The sequence below is a fragment of the Larus michahellis genome, chromosome 5 (assembly GCF_964199755.1).
Source record: "Larus michahellis chromosome 5, bLarMic1.1, whole genome shotgun sequence".
Lineage (NCBI taxonomy): Eukaryota > Metazoa > Chordata > Aves > Charadriiformes > Laridae > Larus > Larus michahellis.
Window position 1 is genome coordinate 36,279,633 of NC_133900.1, and position 19,034 is coordinate 36,298,666.

At 37.2% G+C, this 19,034-nt stretch overlaps 1 protein-coding gene across 9 annotated transcripts in view; it reads right to left on the reverse strand.

Moving 5' to 3' along the window:
• The window catches only part of CCSER1 (coiled-coil serine rich protein 1), a 724,562-nt gene that overhangs the window by 251,919 nt on the left and 453,609 nt on the right, over positions 1–19,034 (reverse strand). For 5 of the 9 annotated variants that reach the window (XM_074589579.1, XM_074589576.1, XM_074589574.1 and 2 more), the window contains exon 9: positions 18,487–18,564. In XM_074589579.1, coding sequence (XP_074445680.1) covers positions 18,487–18,564 — 78 coding nt within the window. Of the gene's footprint in view, positions 1–5,459; positions 5,713–10,551; positions 10,940–12,997; positions 13,727–18,486; positions 18,565–19,034 lie in introns of those variants that run through there. The other 4 variants (XM_074589580.1, XM_074589581.1, XM_074589583.1 and 1 more) reach the window with 3 other exon arrangements.

Below are 19,034 nucleotides of genomic sequence, written 5' to 3' on the forward strand. Positions count from 1 at the left end.
GTTATTGTATTTAATGAGTTTTGGCAATGTGTTTAGTAAAAGGAAAACACTTAAAATTTACTACGTGCAAAAGAAAACCCCAACTACCAAGAAAATGTGCAGAAGAGATTTTGAGTGACTCACCCGAATGCCTCAGGGTAGTTCAATACAATGTTTTGGCAACCCAAATTGGACATGGAAGTTGAACCAGGGTGTCCACACTTCCTTGTTCTTGAATGAAAACAGAGCTTCCCCTGGCTATATATAATGAGCTGCACACTGTAAATACTTCTGTAGAAGTTTTCTCTTAGTCTGATGGCTAAGAAAATCTAAAGCAGCAGCATGATTCCCCTGGGCAAGAATTCTCTAGACAACAGGATAGCTCAGTGATTTCTTTAGCCTGGCCTTTAAAAAGCGTCCCTTGAAAAGAAGGTGAAATCTTGCCATGCAAAATCTCCAACGGGTATCCTTTCCCAAGTGTACTTAATAAGATTTTTTTTTTAGTCCTGCAACAGTATACTCAAATTAATTCTAGAACAAGCTGAGTATTTCATGAACACACGGCCTCAAGTCTTTGAACATGTTTTTTATGCTTATGCAGAAATACTGTACTAATCATAGATTAAATTTATCAGAAGTAAAGCAGCACATTACATTCATTACTTATAAGCAAAGGGCAAGGAGAAGCAACATCTGGAACAATGCAGGATAGAAACCAAGCTGAAATGAGTGTCTTCAGCCAAAGGAAAGCTGCCCAATATTGTCAAAACACTAAATTCTCCTATCTTTACTATAACTTAGAGTTTTAAAAAGTCAGCTTTAAGAATTTTATGTGTATTTGTGTGCTACAAGAACTATGAGATCTCTATTGAAGTGTACAGACCAGCAGTATGAGAGAGGAATGTATCATGTCAGTGCTCCTCCGCATCCTTTGATTTACTGTGCTAGGATCTTCCACCAATGTGTGACATGATAAACATACAACAGCCATTGGGTTTAGCCAGAAGAGTGGCATGACCTATTGAAAATTCATTACATTATGAAATATAAGGTACTGCAAAGCCTTCTGGCAGTTTAAAGAGATTTCTGTAGATACCCAAAAGAATTTAAAAGCATTTTAATTAAATTGTACACCTGCATGGTCAGCTGAAAATATCTGTTCTCTATACAGTCCAAGTTGACAGCATACAGTAAAGCTGTCTTAATACTTGCCAACCAGAATCTGTTACAAATAGTTCAAGAAAACAAAAGGGTGGGTAAACAAGTTTTACAGGAATTTATTATTTAATACAAGATGGAATAAACCAATATAATTTTCTAGAAATTTAAAAAGATATATGAATTTACATTAATATCCATAGAATTGAAAGTGGCATTATTTTCTTTTCATAGATTTTGATCATAGCAGCTGGCATTCTGAACTATAGGAAAAATATCACTTCCTAGTCCCTGAAAATTATTTATATGGGTAGTTTGCCTTAGATGTACTTTTTCTCTTCCCTTCTGCCTAAAAATAAGGGAAAGACTGAGGAAAAAAAGAAGTTAAAAACTGTGGCTTTCTGGTTTCTGTTATTGTTGAATTTTTAGAAGCATGCTTTATGGGTGATAAAAACGATGTTTTATAGAAAAGAAAGAAAGGAGAGGATGAGCCAAATGGGACTGTAATGTGGAGAGAAAATAAAAACAATACAGCAAGATAAAAGGAAATGAGCGAAGGAGCAACAGCAGGGGAAAATAATGAGCCAGAACAAAAGCCCCACCGCTAACAGAGTTTGCAAATGTTCCCAACAGCAAAAGAAATTTGCAGACATGGCAACAAGAGATTTGAGAAAGGAAGACAGGAAAACCTGGGGCTTAGGAAAGGAGTCAGCCAACTAATTTCTTCCCTTCCTCCTTAAAATAGTATAAAAAGCTCTTCGGTTCAAGCATTCGGCACCCTCTTTTGTCACTATACGTCCCATATATGTAATATCCATCTAATCTGCTTCTCAGCATAAACGTGTCCAACAAAGAACTATAATGACAGTGAACTACCAAAAAAAGACCAAAAAAAATAATGAATATTGGATACTAGTTTTATCACCACTGTAGATAATGAGAAATACATTATTTAAACTAGTATCATAAAGAAAAGTAACCAAACTAAAACCATAATAGAACATATTTCTTTAAGGATGTTGTCAGGATAGTGAATCACAAAGGAAATAAACTCATAAAAAATAGGTCTGTCAACAATTATCAGTCTTCAGGTTAAGAAAATCCCTTACCTCCTTTGGTAAACTGGGCACTTTACCAGTAACATCACTCCCCACTTGTTTTTAATTTTACTTTTTCTCTACTACAGGTCAATATCAGGAAAAAGCATTGAGATATGAAGACCTTCAGAAGACCCATCTATTGTTCTCGGTGGATATTTGTTGCAAAGGGAAATATTAAAAAGTAAAGAAAACACTGGACGGATGTTGGTGTACTCTGAGGGTTCATGAAGGTTTTGTTTTCCTCCTTGTTCTCGCTAGTTTTGCTCTTGTTCTGTCTTTTACACTACTTGCCCATGTTATTTTATCAGTCACTCAAATCACAACTAGAAGATCCATAACAAGGAAATTTTTTAAAGTTTTGCTATTTAAGTTACTGTTGAGTTTACACCTGTACTGTTAAAAAGATTTGAAAATTTACTTCTCTAGCAATACAAGAGAAGGTATAAGCAATGTATGTACACAGATTTTATTCAAATTTCTGTAAGAGAATTATTATTATTTTACCAAGTAGTTTATTCCGACAGATTAAATTGCCAGTGTTTGAGAGATGATGCTTGTGAAACAGCTACCACAGAATTTGCAGCCCACATATGAAAGGCAAACTCTACTTACTGGTCAACTATTTGGTTGACATCCAAACTTGAACACTGTCAAGTGTTGTACAGATTTAACAGAAAATGTGATCAAGAATCATGTTAATAATGATGTGGCACACCACTTGGTCAAAGATTTTTCAGAATAGTAATACTAAAGGCAACACTAATTCACTGCCAGTCCAAGGACAGAATTGCCTTCTTAAAAATATGCTATCGTTACTTTGGCCTTATTTATACAAAATTTGATTGCTAGATTATTTTGAATGAGAAGTGTGGAAGACTGTATCCCAACAGAACACGGAATAAATACTGGCTTCCATATTTTTAAAAATTAGGCCTTTTTACTGACATCAAAGATCATCTTCTCCCAAATATATTGAGCGCAGTCCCAGCTACACCCAAATGACCTTTAATCCAAACATTTGTCTTAACTCCATACTACCAAAACAGAATTCCAGTATTAATGCAATTTAACACAGTATCCAAATGGATTTATTGATTTTTCGGCCAGCTTGCAAGCAAAACTCCAATATTTGTGTAATTCATGAAGGCTAATTGTTCTGAGAACATAATTAAATAGTAGTAACGTCATTTGTAAAACTTTTCTTTCTGAGACTTGGACCATCTATCTGACATACTCAGTGCAATGCCCAGCTCCTGTAATTAATGGGGTGAAATCTTCTTGGTGGCTGGTCACCAGTGGTGTCCCTCAGGGCTCAGTTTTGGGGCCGGTTTTGTTTAATATCTTTATCGATGATCTGGATGAGGGGATTGAGTGCACCCTCAGTAAGTTTGCAGGCAACACCAAACTAGGTGGGAGTATTGATCTCCTTGAGGGTAGGAAGGCTCTACAGAGGGACCTGGACAGGCTGGATCGATGGGCCAAGGCCAACTGTAGGAGGTTTAATAAGGCCAAGTGCCATGCCCTGCATTTTGGTCACAACAACCCCAAGCAACACTACAGGCTTGGGGAAGAGTGGCTGGAAAGCTGCCCAACAGAAAAGGACCTGGGGGTGCTGGTGAACGGCCAGCTTAACATGAGCCAGCAGCGTGCCCAGGTGGCCAAGAAGGCCAACAGCATTCTGGCTTGTATCAGGAATAGCGTGGCCAGCAGGAGCACGGAAGTGATCGTGCCTCTGTACTCAGCACTGGTGAGGCCTCACCTCGAGTACTGTGCTCAGTTCTGGGCCCCGCTGTACAAGAGGGACATTGAAGTGCTGGAGCGGGTCCAGAGAAGAGCTACCAGGCTGGTGAGGGGTCTGGAGACCAGGTCATATGAGGAGAGGCTGAGGGAGCTGGGCACGTTTAGCTTGGAGAAGAGGAGGCTGAGGGGACACCTCATTGCCCTCTACAACTACCTGAAAGGAGGCTGGAGAGAGGTGGGTGTTGGCCTCTTCTCCCAGGTGAATAACGACAGGACCAGAGGAAATGGTCTGGAGCTGCGGCAGGGGAGGTTTAGGTTAGATATTAGGAAGAATTACTTTACTGAAAGAGTGGTCAGGCACTGGAACAGCCTGCCCAGGGAGGTGGTGGAGTCACCATCCCTAGAGGTGTTTAAGAAACATCTAGATGTGGCACTTCAGGGCATGCTCTAGTGGCAGAGATTGTAGAGAGTTTTTTTTGTGTGTGTATGGTTGGACTTGATGATCTTAAAGGCCCCTCCCAACCACGAAGATTCTATGATTCAAAAGAAGGTCTCTTGGCCTGAGGCACCAATGGAAGCTCTGCCAACATTGTCTCTCTCACTCCAAGGATGAATTCACAGTAGTCATCACCAACACCACCAGTCTCAGTATATCCAAGCATTTTGGAACAGAAGTTATGCCAAGTTTCATTAGTTTCTGAATTTGCTCAATACCTAAATTAACACATCTAATCAACCATTTTACAATACTCATCCCTCACATATTAATAGATCTGTAAGTCCAGGGAAGCATTTTCCTAACACGAAAAACAATTACAAGATTATTAACATTCATCCCATTCAGCTCAACTGTGGGGTTATGCTTTGCTTTTGCAACAGGTTTACATGGCAAGGTGTTGGCAGCAGGAGGGCTGCAGGGTGGCTTCTGTGACAAGAGATCAGGGCTGCCCCGTGCCAGACACGGATGCTTCTGCGCAACTCTGCAATGTCCACACAATGACACAGCCATCAGTAAAGCTGGTGGAACCTCTGTGAAAATGTGTTTAAGAACAGGCAAAACACCAGAAAGCAGAGGAGTGAAGGAAAAAAGAGCGAGAAAAAGCCCTGCAAACCACCAAGGTCAGTGAAGAAGAGGAGACAGGAGGTGCTCCAGGCATCTGAGCAGATATCCACACTACAGCCTGTGGAGAGCATTGCGCCGTAGCAGGTGGATATGACCTGAAGGAACTGCAGCCCATGGAGAGCCTACACTGGAGCACCTCCTGGGGCACAGTCAGCCTCTCAGTTCCAGAATCCAATTAAAAACCAGGAAAGAACAAATGACACTTAACCTCATAGCCCTACCTTGAGTTCACTGGGATGCTCTCATGTCCAGAGTCCCATGAATAACATTATCTGTGGCTTCAGCTCATCTTATATTTACTTTTGCAATTCAGAGCGCTTCTCATATAGAAATAATGTGCTTCTGTCCAGTTACCAGAATGATTAAACATTCCTGGATTTATTTTGCTATACACATATATGAAATGGTCTTTGGTAGGCAACTAGCTTGTTAGCTACTGTTTCTCTAGTAAGAATCTTCTTGTAGCATCAGGGAACAGTTCCACAAGCCTTCAAAAAAACTTGCAACACTGGGAGTATGAGTAGCGTGACAACGTCTGAAGAGCCAACTGTTCATCGTTAGTCTCAGGATTTCTATTCATGTTCTGCCATTACTTGAGTTTCTTCAGGGTACCTGGATGATCGCAAAACATAAACCATCTTAAAAGATGACTACACTGGAGCCAGATAGGAACGCTGATCTGGTCCTTTAGCAAACTTCCATTCTAACTAGCAAAACTTGCCATTCTTCATGTTGTCTTTGTTTCTGTAATATGTGAAATTTGGCAATTTCTTAGGTGTTCTCTTGAAGAATTTATTCATAACCTGACAGGATTCCTGTAGTAATTCCTCCATTAATCTTTTCTCCTCAATCATTTAACAGACTGGAAGATAAAATATGGATGTACACATATGCACAAATATATATTCACGTGGACACTTTTTAATACTTGCACATTGGGAAGCTCAGGTCTCTGGCGTGTGCACTTAAAATTGTTTCATATATTTAACGTATGAAGATCCTACTGCTTCTATCATCTATTCCTCTCACACAGTTGTGCTTTCCTCATTCTTCACTTACAACATAATATTATGTCAGTGAAGGTGTTGGCATTTCTGTCCAAATATTTGATAGTATGTATGCACCATTACACAATATAGATCAAGCTCCCCTGTTTTAGTATCAAATACAAAGCTATTACCTAATTTCATCATGATAGTTAACATTAACAACACCACCCAGTTTTCAGATGAATAAAAATCTCCCTGAAAGTAATGAAGCTGGTACTGAATATAAAGTTGTAATATGGTATCTAATTCATGTGCTTTCAACTTCAGCATGATTTAATACACGCACAGACAAAAATATATCTTTGCAAGTTTTTCTTGCAGTGCATTTCCTAGTAACAAACAGAACATTTTTTCCTTTTATTGCTGGTATCCAGTAGATTCTGTTTTCAATTTCATGCCTTTTTGTACACTACAAAAGAAATGTATTACTATTCTCCAAGTCTCATTTATAATCCTTTCTCTTCATGCGCCTTCTTGCTGTTTTATCATTAATGTTAATATTCTGTTGACTCTTAAGAAGTAGAAACTTCCATTACTAAAAATGAATAAATGAATACTAAAAAAGCACTGTATTGAAATGAATGCAGAGTACACAGCCTGGATATAGTTCTCACTGTACTTTCGATTGAGAAAGTACTAGTAATAGGTCAGGGATAGAAATGGCATTTTCTGGCTCTATTATTGGTATAACATAGGTCATATATGCTAACTTTTTCCTCCTCAGTTCTTTCAGTTTTAACACTTCTATAAATGTCTAAAGCATACTGAACAGTTTAAAATACAATCTAAATGACCACAAAGCGCACATATACCTAAAATATACTGGTTAACACTGGGTAAATTCAGCTCCAGAAGATAAGCCACTGATCTCCTAACTATTTATGAACAAGGAAACTTCCAACCCTTTCACCATGCACACAGTATCTATACCCAGAAACAGCCTCAATGTTACGTTTCAAATTATTTTACAGACCAGTTGTAAATATTGAAAAGCTACAGGAATTCTTTATTGGCTCCAAATGTGGAAGAATAGAACAATTTATAATGCCAGTATTCACACCGTTCTGCATGTTTCCATATTGAAATTGCATCAGAAGATTAAGGCTAAAAAACCCACAAACACTGACAAATGAAAAAACCTCCCTTCAATTCAAGCAGGATGTAACCTTTCTGCCTCTATCCCGCCCCAGGCTTTTTGAGAGTTGTCTGTGCCTCTGACTGCTTACAACTCTAATCACACTTGTTCCTTCTTAACCTCTCAACGCTTACCACAGAGTATTTGCTCTATCTGTAACATTTTTCCACCTGTGTTAATTTTAAATCCAGTGACTCAATTTCTACTTTGTCCCCTCTTATGTTGTATCAAACAGCATTACACTCGCATATTCGGAAGTCCCCAGAGGAAAGTGCAGAAAGCAAACTCAGGTTATCTGGTACCACTTGCAAAGAATCAAATGGAGAAAGAACAATGCATGCTAGTTAAAATAAGAAACCTCTGCACTTGTTAAATGTCAATGCTCACAATGAGAGCAAAGTATTTTGCCAATACTGTTTTACCATTCTATCCCAGTTAATATGGTTGTTGCCATTGCTTGTAACAAGACACAGGCTTCAAATCAAGCTAACAACATTGGCATCAAGATTTGTCTGGCCTGCCTGGATATTTGCTTTAGCTCTTAAAGAGCAGCTATCTAATGACCAGGTTACTATTACCTTTTTTGCATTAGCTGTTGTTCAGCTTTTCACAGTTGTGTGGTGTAACACCTCGTATTAGCCTTACACGGCAAGGTTTTGGTAGCAGGGAGGGTACAGGGGTGGCTTTGTCAGCTACAGGTTTGTATCTTACAGATATCAGTAACAAGCACTTACTCTGTGAAGACTGACCTTCCAATAACGAACAATACAAATAATTACAGGCACTGTATGACACCAGAGACCCCAGGACTATGAAACTCAGCAACGGCCAGTTACTCACCATGAAAGGAAAGAAACCTTTGGAGCGTGGTAAAACCAGTTGTACAGGTAACAGAGGTGTCATGTGAACTTGACATCAACGATAAAGAGCAAGGCGTACAACATGTTAACAAACATATCAGAGAGATACCAACTGGATTCCAGAAGGAGGAGAAAGAAATCATCAACGTTAACATCAGGCTCCTGCCAAGGAACTGTGATAAAAGATTTACTTTAGTGCTACCAATTCCACAACTGACCTGAAGCCTTTGACCTTCAGATCAAGAGAGGCTGAGCAAGAGTGAGCGATACATCAAAGAAAGGGCTAGGTACTAAGGGACTTTATGTACGTTTAACTTTTGACTGTTTGAACTAGATGTGCTAGTATCCCTGTAACTGGAATAATAAAAAAAAAAATAAAATCTTTGATCAGACTGTTAAGACTTTAATTAGACTAACACTAAATTCTTGTCTATGCATATAAAGTGTGGGTTTTACCCACGCTGATCGTGCCTCCTTGACCTCTGAATAGTGATTGTCAATCATGATTTTTTTCCAGACCATTCAAATGTTATGTGAGCAAAATCCAAACCTGAGTAATTTATTATTGGTATATAATGCTTTTTAAAGTTAGAGAAAAAAGAAAGTAAAACAAAGAAATTGCAAAAAAGGTATTGGAAATGGTGGGAAATTTCCTGGGAAAGTTAAAATCCCAGCTCTTAGGCTCTTTACCCCCAAAGAGCCATGTTCAGTTTTGCACTGAAATGACAGCTGCTAGCAACACCTCTATCAAGTGACAGGTTTAGAAATGCACTAGCTGTTTGAGTATTTTAAGTATTCTTTCACAGACTTAGGAGGAACAGGTAAAAAAGCTTTTTCATCTAGGAAGTGAAACTAGTTTTCTTCTCATCAGAATCCTGAAAACATTTTTTTTTCTTCCATTCTTCTTCTTTCACTGACTTAACGCTCGTTTTTCACAGCCATCTCCATTCCCAATATGAATTTCTTTAAGCAAAATGCAGATCTCTGTGGCAAAGCATCACAATGAAAAAATGTTCTCTCTATCCTGTTCTAGACAACAGTATCCTACAAGGACTGAAAATATTACCATAATAAAGATGGTGATGAAAAAAAGAAAAGCATGACAGACAGTAAGAGGTAGACGTTTCTATGTTCATCAGTGATTACAAAAGAAGGAAGAAAGGCAACAGATAAAGTTCAACAAGGAAGATGAAGTTCAAAAGGATAAAAAGCACATGCTCATTTCCATCATTTCTTCAAATTATGTATCTGCTACTTAATTGTTTTTTTCAAGATACTTCCAACAATACAGTAAAAGCTGTGCAATTATATATGGAAAGAAGTTTCAGGAAGCCTGACCGAAAGGGTGAAAAAGGGATGCTGAAGATGGCTGTTACAAACAAAAAAAGAAAAGTGGATATGAGATTGATAAACAATAACTCCATGTTAGGTGGTACAGAATCAGCCGACATAATGCAACATCACCCATGAAGAAGGTTCGTTCACTTTAAACACTTGCGTGAATATTTAGTTGATTGCCTTTATTTTCATTTCAGATCCATTTAAGAATAACTGGTGAAATGTTATTTTTAAATGAGAGTAGTACGTCCTCTGTTTGAAGTTAAAGCCACAGGTGCTAAACAGTTGCTCCAGTTGGATACTGTTCTTATTATATACTATGAGGCCTAATTTAAATGGCTTAGTAACAAGATTCATGTATTGTCTCCTCTTGGTAAGAAAAGATATTAGCAGTAAAGGTTCAAGAATACTGCTGGCACAAGCACCTTCTTATCTTACCTGGTGAGGGTGAGTGTAGAATACATCCTCGGGTGAATGAAGTCAATCCTGGGTAAGGGAACACTGAAGCAACTAAGAGTGGTGTCAGGATTTTCGGTGAACTCTCCAGTTTGCTTCTGATGTCTTGTTTAATGAAGCCATAAACCAGGAATTACCTTGCCCCCTCCCCGCCCCCCCTGCTTTAGACAACAACAGCTATCCACTCAAGTACCACAGTCACATCCAGCAAACACAATATTTACTTTGCTCACATTGGTGCTGTCTTAGCAATGTCTCTTAGGAGCTGAAGTACTCAGAAAATAAAATAAAAAGGAAGAGTAAAGCTATGGTTCTAATGGATTAAAAAAACTAAAGTGTACATTTTTAGGATCAGCTCTCCTACTTCCTGGGATAAAGCTGGGTAAATTCTGACCTTGTAAAAGCTTACCAAATCCCCTGCAGAAAGGTCTCTCGAACCACATATAAGAATTACATACATCATTATGAACATTCATCAAATAGATCACATATTGAAAGGTGCTGAACCTGTATTCACAATTGGTGCAAAAGTATTATTACTGTAAGACAGAAAATACAGGTTTTAAAAGTAATAGTATCCTTAGGTTTCCAGATCTTGAAGACGTATTTTTTCAATCTCAGAAACAAGCATCACTGAAGGATTTTGTTACTTGTGAATCACCAATGGATGATTAAGTGCACAAAATGGTAAGAATAATTGAGTTTTATTTCAGATAACTCTGTGATAGCTTACTAATAATTTATTCATGGATATATTTAATAATGAAGTTATTACTGCCAAAAAAGTGTTGTTTGATAATACAAATATAACTTTAAGTAGTAGAATTTTGCCAGCAATGGTAACTTGTAGCTCATTTCATATACAGCAGTGTTTAATTAAATCCGTAAGTGCAGAGTGTCCAGATGTTGGTTTTTTTTTTTTAATTTAATAATGATGGAACCAATGAGATGCTGATAGGTTTGTAAACTAAGCCTTCAGAACATGAAGAATTCCACAGGGCCTTTAAAAAAAAAAAGAAAAAAAAAGAAAAGAAAAAAGAAATGAAATGAAATGAAATCTTAAAGATGCATGGTTTGATGGCAACACAAAGTTAAATGAAAAATGATCATTTATACTGTATGCAGTCACACAGGCAGCATGTAATAATAAAGCTTCTTGCACACCAATGATCAACCTAACAAGGAATTAAGCAACTACGCATACAAAAACAGAAATATAACTTGTCAGCTTGTGCATGACACAGTTCTAGTTAGAAAACAGTTATGTACAACAGATGCCATGTTTGTATGGGAAAAAGGTCACCAGACTGAGATAGTTTATGCTAATAGAAGGAATCTACATGCAGCATGCACATAAAATGAAAACATTTCCACATTATGATAAAACTGTGTAAGTAGATCATTCTGCATTAAAAAAACATTCATTCTAAACATACTAATATGACAGAAACCATACATATTGCTTTACAATACAGTGGTTATCCGTGCCGCATTTATGTATTTTGCTTGTTGATCTCTTCTTCAAGGTGAATCCGAGTTTTTATAATTTTTAAGAAAATATACTCAAACGCAAAACGTTGCTACGTTAGAGAGTTTCTGATTGCCACTGAATGCACCTTACTGAATTCACATTTCATTCTTTTGAACAAAATTCAAAAGATTTCAGTGCTGCTTATATATTCCCAAACCATTCTCTGGCCTTACTCTGACACTGCTAGTATTCAGCATAATGCATGAACCGAGTCAGCAAGGTATAATCCAGTGGGAAAAGGATGGCTTTTTTAATGTCAACCAAATAAAAGCTATTGAAAGGGCTTGTTCGTCAGTGTCCTACTTCTTTCTGTCCTTAGCGTAACAGGTCAGAGTGGATGTAGTAAAAACATGTTATTAATTCTAGGGATAACTGCGCGTTTAATTAATACTTATAGATGTTATGAACTGCCCCCTAGCATCTTTATGATAGAAACCATGTAAGTATAACACGCTGAAAATATACTACTGCTATAACATTTTGTTAAGTCATACTCACTTAGAAGTACTACACAGAAATTAAAGTAAAAATAAGAAACGAGACAAAATATCTAGATGGGTATGCTTAAGTGAAAAAGTAAACTCCTGGAGAACTCTTAAGAGAAGACAGTGGTGGAGCTAAAGCAGAACAAGTGGGAAAAGCATTTTCTCCCAAAACAGAATTTCTAGGATGAACAAGTAGTAATAACTAAACACACTCCTCCTCTCCTTCTTCTCTCCCCCACGCCAAGACATCTTAGCAAAAATTAGTGATGGTAAGTCTGGTCAATATTTCTAAGTACCTCATACTTTATGACACTTTAAAAGCAAGATAGCAACAGCATAACTGCAGATACAAAGACAGAAGGCAAGACTGAAGACTTTTATGATACAGAAATGCAGAATAAGTAGAAAGATGGAAAACAGGCAAGGAAAACACTGCACTGTAATTGCAGAGTATATTACAGGAAAACAGTATTTTTAAAGATACAGAGACTACAGTGTTACATTAAGTTCTAGTCTATGAGAAAACTCAGCTATTATATCATCAAGCCACATATTACTACAAATATTTAAACATCACACAGTTTATTTATACAAGCAGCCAGAAGCCAACTTTCAATCCACAAATCAAAACTGAAGATCATTCATACTAATTGAGCACCACTACAGAATGTAAATTTTACTGTTCCAGATTCCTAGAGATGGCAAAATTAAATGTATAATACCTGCTGATAATCAGCCATAGGGTTGAAGTGATTAGTGGAAGCCTGCCTTTTCCATACGACAAGTCTCAGTTTCTCTCCCAGAACCCAGTTACTTTTGAAGTTTGTTTATGTGAGAACCTGTATCATTTTTTATAGAGCACCATAGACACCAAACCCTCAGCACAAGCAAGCATCCTCTGGCAAGTTCAGCACTGCTAACTTGAACTGTTTATCCTTGTAGTGAGCAGTACTAGGTGGAACAAATCCTTCGTCTTCCTGACTTCGTGGCTAAATGGAATTAAAACAGCAAGTACCTAGTGGTTTGATGGTGAGGCAATATGTTTGGTAAGGCTTGGTGGAATGCAATCATTAAAACCAAAAAAGTTTCAGCATAATATTTCACTATTAGTGGATGAAAAGTTTGGCACAATTTGCACAAGTAGGACATCCTAAAACATATGTAGATTTTGAAATGGTATTTTGAAACTGGATACTAAAAAACCCAAAAATGGCCATGAGAAGAAGAGAAGATGATTGCTAGAGGAAGTTGTGGGAAAGGAATTAGCATGACCAGAACAACTTGGATATCTAGATATGAATAGGTACACAGAAGTACAAGCAAAGCAAGGACTGAAACAGTTAATGGTTGGTTTGATTTCTAAAGGTACTTTAAAAAAAAAAAAATGCACTCGAGAAAGGTATATTATGCACAAGTTTGCATTATTTCACTGTATATGTTAGAAAACAAACTCAGAGAGAGAATAAGAAATAAATGGAGAAAGATAATCTAGTAGTAACATACAATAGCAGGTGGACATCAGTCTCCAAGGTGGGTGGGCAGAAGCAGGATATGTTTCATATTTTAGATGGCAAAATGCAACTCATTTCACACTATAACAAACTATGCAATACTGTGGGAAGGAATATATTTAGATTAAAATGGAAAGTTCAAGAAGTTCAAGTACTTTAGTATTCTGTCCCCCCGCCTTCCTAGGGTAGAGGACACAACGCAACAGGTCCCTCACGGCATCCATGAAGCATGCTGGCTGGCTGCCAGGGAGAATGAGGAGCCTAGAAGGGAGGTGGAGGGGAACAGTTAGAGCATCCAGCTCCACATCTTCCCCTTCCTAATGAAACCCAGCTGCTCTGCAGAAAGCAGCGCCCAGGCTTTGAGAGGGAAACAGAGGCATGCTACCCAAGGTAATGTACAGTAAGCTACAAAACAAATACCATGAAAATGTATTACCATGGATATCTAATAATTTTAATAATGCATGGTAGTACAGGTGTTTAGCCTGCTTGTTTATCACCCAGCACTGTTGTAAACACAATGCTGGTGATTACCAAGGAAAGGTAATTTTTGTTTGTAGCTACGCAAATCAAACAGTAAGCAGATAGGGAGCAAGACCACACAAGTTTTTTGTCTGAAACTGTAGAAGCATAATATAAAACGTAAGGACCACTAAACTGGAAAGGATTCCCATTAAATGGGGAAGGAGTTAAGGACCAGTCCAAAACCTGTTTACATCAACTTCACTCTCAGTACAAAAGAAAAAAACAGAATAGCAGTTCTGAGATGTGAAACCTGTAATATTGGCACAAGGCAAACACAGAGAAGACACTGTAGAAATCATGTCAGCTATTAGGAATTTCTACTCTGTGTAGAATAAAATTAAGTACAAATTGTTTTCATCCAAAGACTGATAAAGATTGACACAGCAGTGCTGAGCTGGACTTCTTTTGGTGATAACAGAGAATTCTACTGTCATCATTGAATTCTGCTTTCAAGACACGTTTTAGTGAAAACTCATTAGCAGTGGCACATGCTGCAGAGTGTTTCTGTGATGCCTGCATGATACTTTGGACTGGCCATTACTAGGGTTGAATCGCTTAACATGACCTTGTAATCAGTTGCAATGCTAGTTGACTGTATCTATCTTCCAGTCCGTTTTCAAAACCCGATCAACATGCAAGAAGTTATTCCTTCATCTCTCAATAAAATAAAGGCTTTGCAAATAAAGGAAGGTGAAGGAAGTTAAATTGGCATGAATTATTTAAGCACATTAATAATTTATCATTTAGTAGTATCCCACATCAATATGTCACACACATGGCTCTTTCTGAAAGACTCCCAACATGTTTTAAATGAGTCCCAGTGCATATATTGGAAAACAGAATAAATTTAGGGCTATCATAAGGTGGAGATCCCTTGACATTCTGCAGTAGAAAGCAATTAGCCTTCTAAGAAACCTGGATTACTTTCTAATGTCTTCCCTTGAATACAGACAGTAGTTGGCTTGATATTTTACTTTCAATTTAGTCAAGTAGCAAGGTGGTCACGTTAATCACTTAAGGAAACTAGTGTTCCTCATCACGGAAGACCTTTTTCCTCCTTATCAAAACTTATTTTAAACTTTATGTTTTAATTCCATAATTAAGTTTTGTATTAGATTGTTTTAATACAGAAAAGAGATTAAGCAGTGTCCTTTCCAGTTCAAACAGTTCTTAATGAGAAACACTATCTTTACTGCTACAGACTTTAGCTTTCACTTGCTTACTAATACAGTACTCTAAAGTAATTTCAGTTGAAAAATCTCAGTGTGCTGCATGTAATAAAACAGAGAAATCTATCAGAAGTATTACCCAACAGTTTACAGGTATTGCAGGAGATAGCATGATCCAAACTTTGCTAATCATCTTGATAGCCAGAATCTGTCTGTATTCATATCCACTAACATGAAATACACTATATTAACTTCCATTCTCATAACCTCTCAAATACTTACCCAAAACACTCAGTCAACACTGTTTAAACTTTTTCAGAGCAGCTCCACAGAGACAAGAACATTTCTTCCCTTTGAAACACTACATTTCTTCCTTCTTCACCCATTCCTTCCTAAATATAAACTAGCCTCTAGCCTTTTTTCATTACTGTACACCCTATGGATGAAAGGATTCATATTCCTTGTCTAAGTCAAAGTCAGAACTTCCACTTACTTCTAACGATGTATCTAAATGAACTCCAAGGCTAAAGAATAGTCTCTCAACTACTAGAGGCATTGTCCAGAAGTCAAACAAAACAGAGAATTGCTTTCTTTTGGGGGCTAAACTGTCTCAGGGTTTTTTTGCACTGCAAAATAGGCAACTACTAACTTTATACAGTGAAACAAAAGAATATGAAAGAATATAAAAAAAAACTATTCACAGAAGAACTTAAGGATTTCTGAAACACTACATTCTGAAGTCTATATCAATATTTGTACAACATTGATGAAATAATGCTACGCAAATTTCTGATAACGCTTTTATCCAATTACCGTTAGCTTCTGAAGTTGCATTAAGGAGAAATAAAACAGGTGACTTTTTTTTTTTAATGGAATAACAACTGCAAATCTGTATGGATGATGGAATGAAAAATTTTCTGCTTTCCTGTTAAACCAGATATCTTAGGTATTCAATGCGTACTATTCTCAGAATGTGCGACTAATGGGGTGAAAATTATATCTTGCATTCTCTGATCTGTTTTGTGTTTTTCTCTTTAGTCTAATTTCACATTGTCACCATATTCTTGTAGTTATACACACTTATGCACAGCCTGAATGAAATGACGTACAGATACTACTTGCCATGGTTACAGCTTGCTCTTTGAGATCTCATACAAAAGCCAAGAATACAAATGTAATTGCCACTTGGTTTCAACAGAAACACAGCTGAACCTATCATTACCTGTAACAGCTATCCTTTGAAGAAAAGCTGCACAATCTAATAAATAAGTGACCAAAAGTTTTTGACAATATTACGAAAACTGCTAATACTATTTATTTGCACATTTTTCTTCACTGAATTCCCCTCATGGTGTGCAGAGTAAGCATGTCTCATTCCTGCAGATTAGTTCAACTTTCTCCGTAATCAACTCCTTGTAATGCAATTTTCACAAGTTCTCTGTACAAGAGAAATACGAGTGGATGTGCTGTTCTATAAAAAAACATTCCACATTTCCTTTTGTACTTGCATTGCACCACCCTATATAAGAAAACACATGATTGCAACCATGAAATGGTAGAGGCATTTTACCAGGGAAGGTTGAAAAACGTGTTCCACTAACGTTGAAGGGAATGCTGCTAAAGAAAAGGGTTATTTTTTACAAATTTTTGTTGTTATTATTATGTTTAATACTCAGATCTCAGCCAGAAAACTGTTTCTGTTTGGGGAAGGGGGTTCTAATTTCGTTTCAGAATTAGCAATCATCTACTTTACTGACAGAAGACCTTCTTCCCCCCACAGACTCCAAGAGAACACAGACTGGAAAAAATAAACAAAAAAATCCATGCAGCATGACACACCACATATTTGATTTGGTAAAGAACAACCAAATGCATCATAAGTGACATCTCTAAAAAAAAAAAAAAAGGCAAAAAACCCAACCAAACCCAATAACAACAAAAAAAGCTACAAACCAACCCTATAAATTTCTTATTCTCATTTTTAGTGGAAGACTTATTTAACATCAAAGATGTAATAAAGTAGCTGCTAAAGATAATTAGTCCCAGAAGAAAGGGATATAGCATTTCAACATACAAAAATGTTTTCAAGTATTTTTGAATATTATGGGATTTTCACCATTAATATACGCATCTCACAATTTCAGTAAATTCCAACAGACATTATTTCACAGACACAGTAGAACATAAGGACTCATATTTGGCAACCCACGAACAAGAAATTAGTGCAGATAGGTATGCTGAAGAAAACAAAACAAAACAAAACAATCCACAAGTGTTGAGTAATACATATAAAAATAATAACTACACTTTTGTGCGAAGTATTTTACTTTAAAAAAAAATAAAAAATGTTAGTACTCCTGGCTGGAATCATCTTAAAAGTCAGTCTGAAAAAACACCAAAAGGTAGTTTGTGTCAAGAACTTTTCAGATTAAAACATGAAATTTTTATGTTTCTATCTTCAGAAGACCATCCAAAGACTCCGAAGACAAAACTTTAATGCTTCACTGATACAAAGCCAACCCAGAGGAAGGTTTCAAAACCTGCTTTAATTACAGTGTTCTTTCTATAAATTTGAAGCAGCGTATTGAAACGCACCAATGCAGACCCACAGCCTTATTTTGCAGAACAGTCTTTGGTAAGGAGTATTTGCTCAAATCACTGAATAGAACTGTGCTAAATATTCCACATTGTGGCATTCTTAATCAAAGATTATTCAAGAAGGCTCATATGAACAAGTGAATCTCTTATACATACTCAACCAACGTCCCAGAGACAGAATACTTTCATTTAAAAAAATGGAAAAAAGTATATGTATTTCTACAGTTAAGGAGTCTTCCCTGACTATGTTCTTGAATGAGAACGCATTCACTTTCTACCAGAAATTCTGAGAGATGCTCTTTAGGAAACATCACTAGGCAAAATTGTATTTATTCCATTATCTTCCAAAATTCAAATATTGTTGGGACAGCGTATGGTGATTATACACATAACAACCTCATTAAATTGTCAATAAGTGTGTAAATGAATACTGAAAAAAAATTAGAATCCACTAAATACATACCCTCCACATTCACTTATGCTAATTCACAGCTCTTTGTAAAGCATAAAATTAATAGGGCATTGGCATGCTGGCAGGTAGTTGTAATTATCTTCTCATGTTTCAGAAGATATTTGAAAATCATTTAAGAGCAAAGGATGAATGGTGTTCCAGTAAATCCCCCTAAATCAATGCATGGACACAACAGCAGCACAGGCAAACAGGCTGACAGAAGTCTGAACACCCACAAAGATGATAAAAAAAAAATACTGTTCGATACAGCTACTTACATCGTGGCCTACGAGTTCTGTCTGCGTGGATTTATCCGCTTGGGAAACAAGAGCCTTCTGAAAGCATTGAGCCTTTTCCTGTAAAACAAAATAACATACCACGGGTAAGTCATGTTTTTCCTCACTGGGTTTTGCAGCTGCAAATATCCAGATAAGTTCAAAACTCATGCATGGACAGCTGTTCAGAAGTGGATTTATTATGGCACTGTTCTCACTGGGAGGTTGATTTCCTTATGGCTATTTTCCTTTTATCAACTTATATTTTTCTTAAACGGACAGCGGACTCAGGACGTCTACGCATAAAGTTGGGCCCACAAGAAGGATGTCACTGAAGCATGATGCAAAGCAACCTTCTTCCAGAGCAGATAGAGGTACAAAGCACCGGGCAGCAGTAGCGACTCTTGCAAAAACCAGCACCGTTCCAACAGCAAAGAAACTATTTATTTTTTTTTAAGAAACATTAAGGAACATGCAAACTCCACCTCAGATCACAGCGCTGAGATGGCTTCCCCCTTGCCCCGTGCAAAGCCTAAACATTTCTTGGTTAT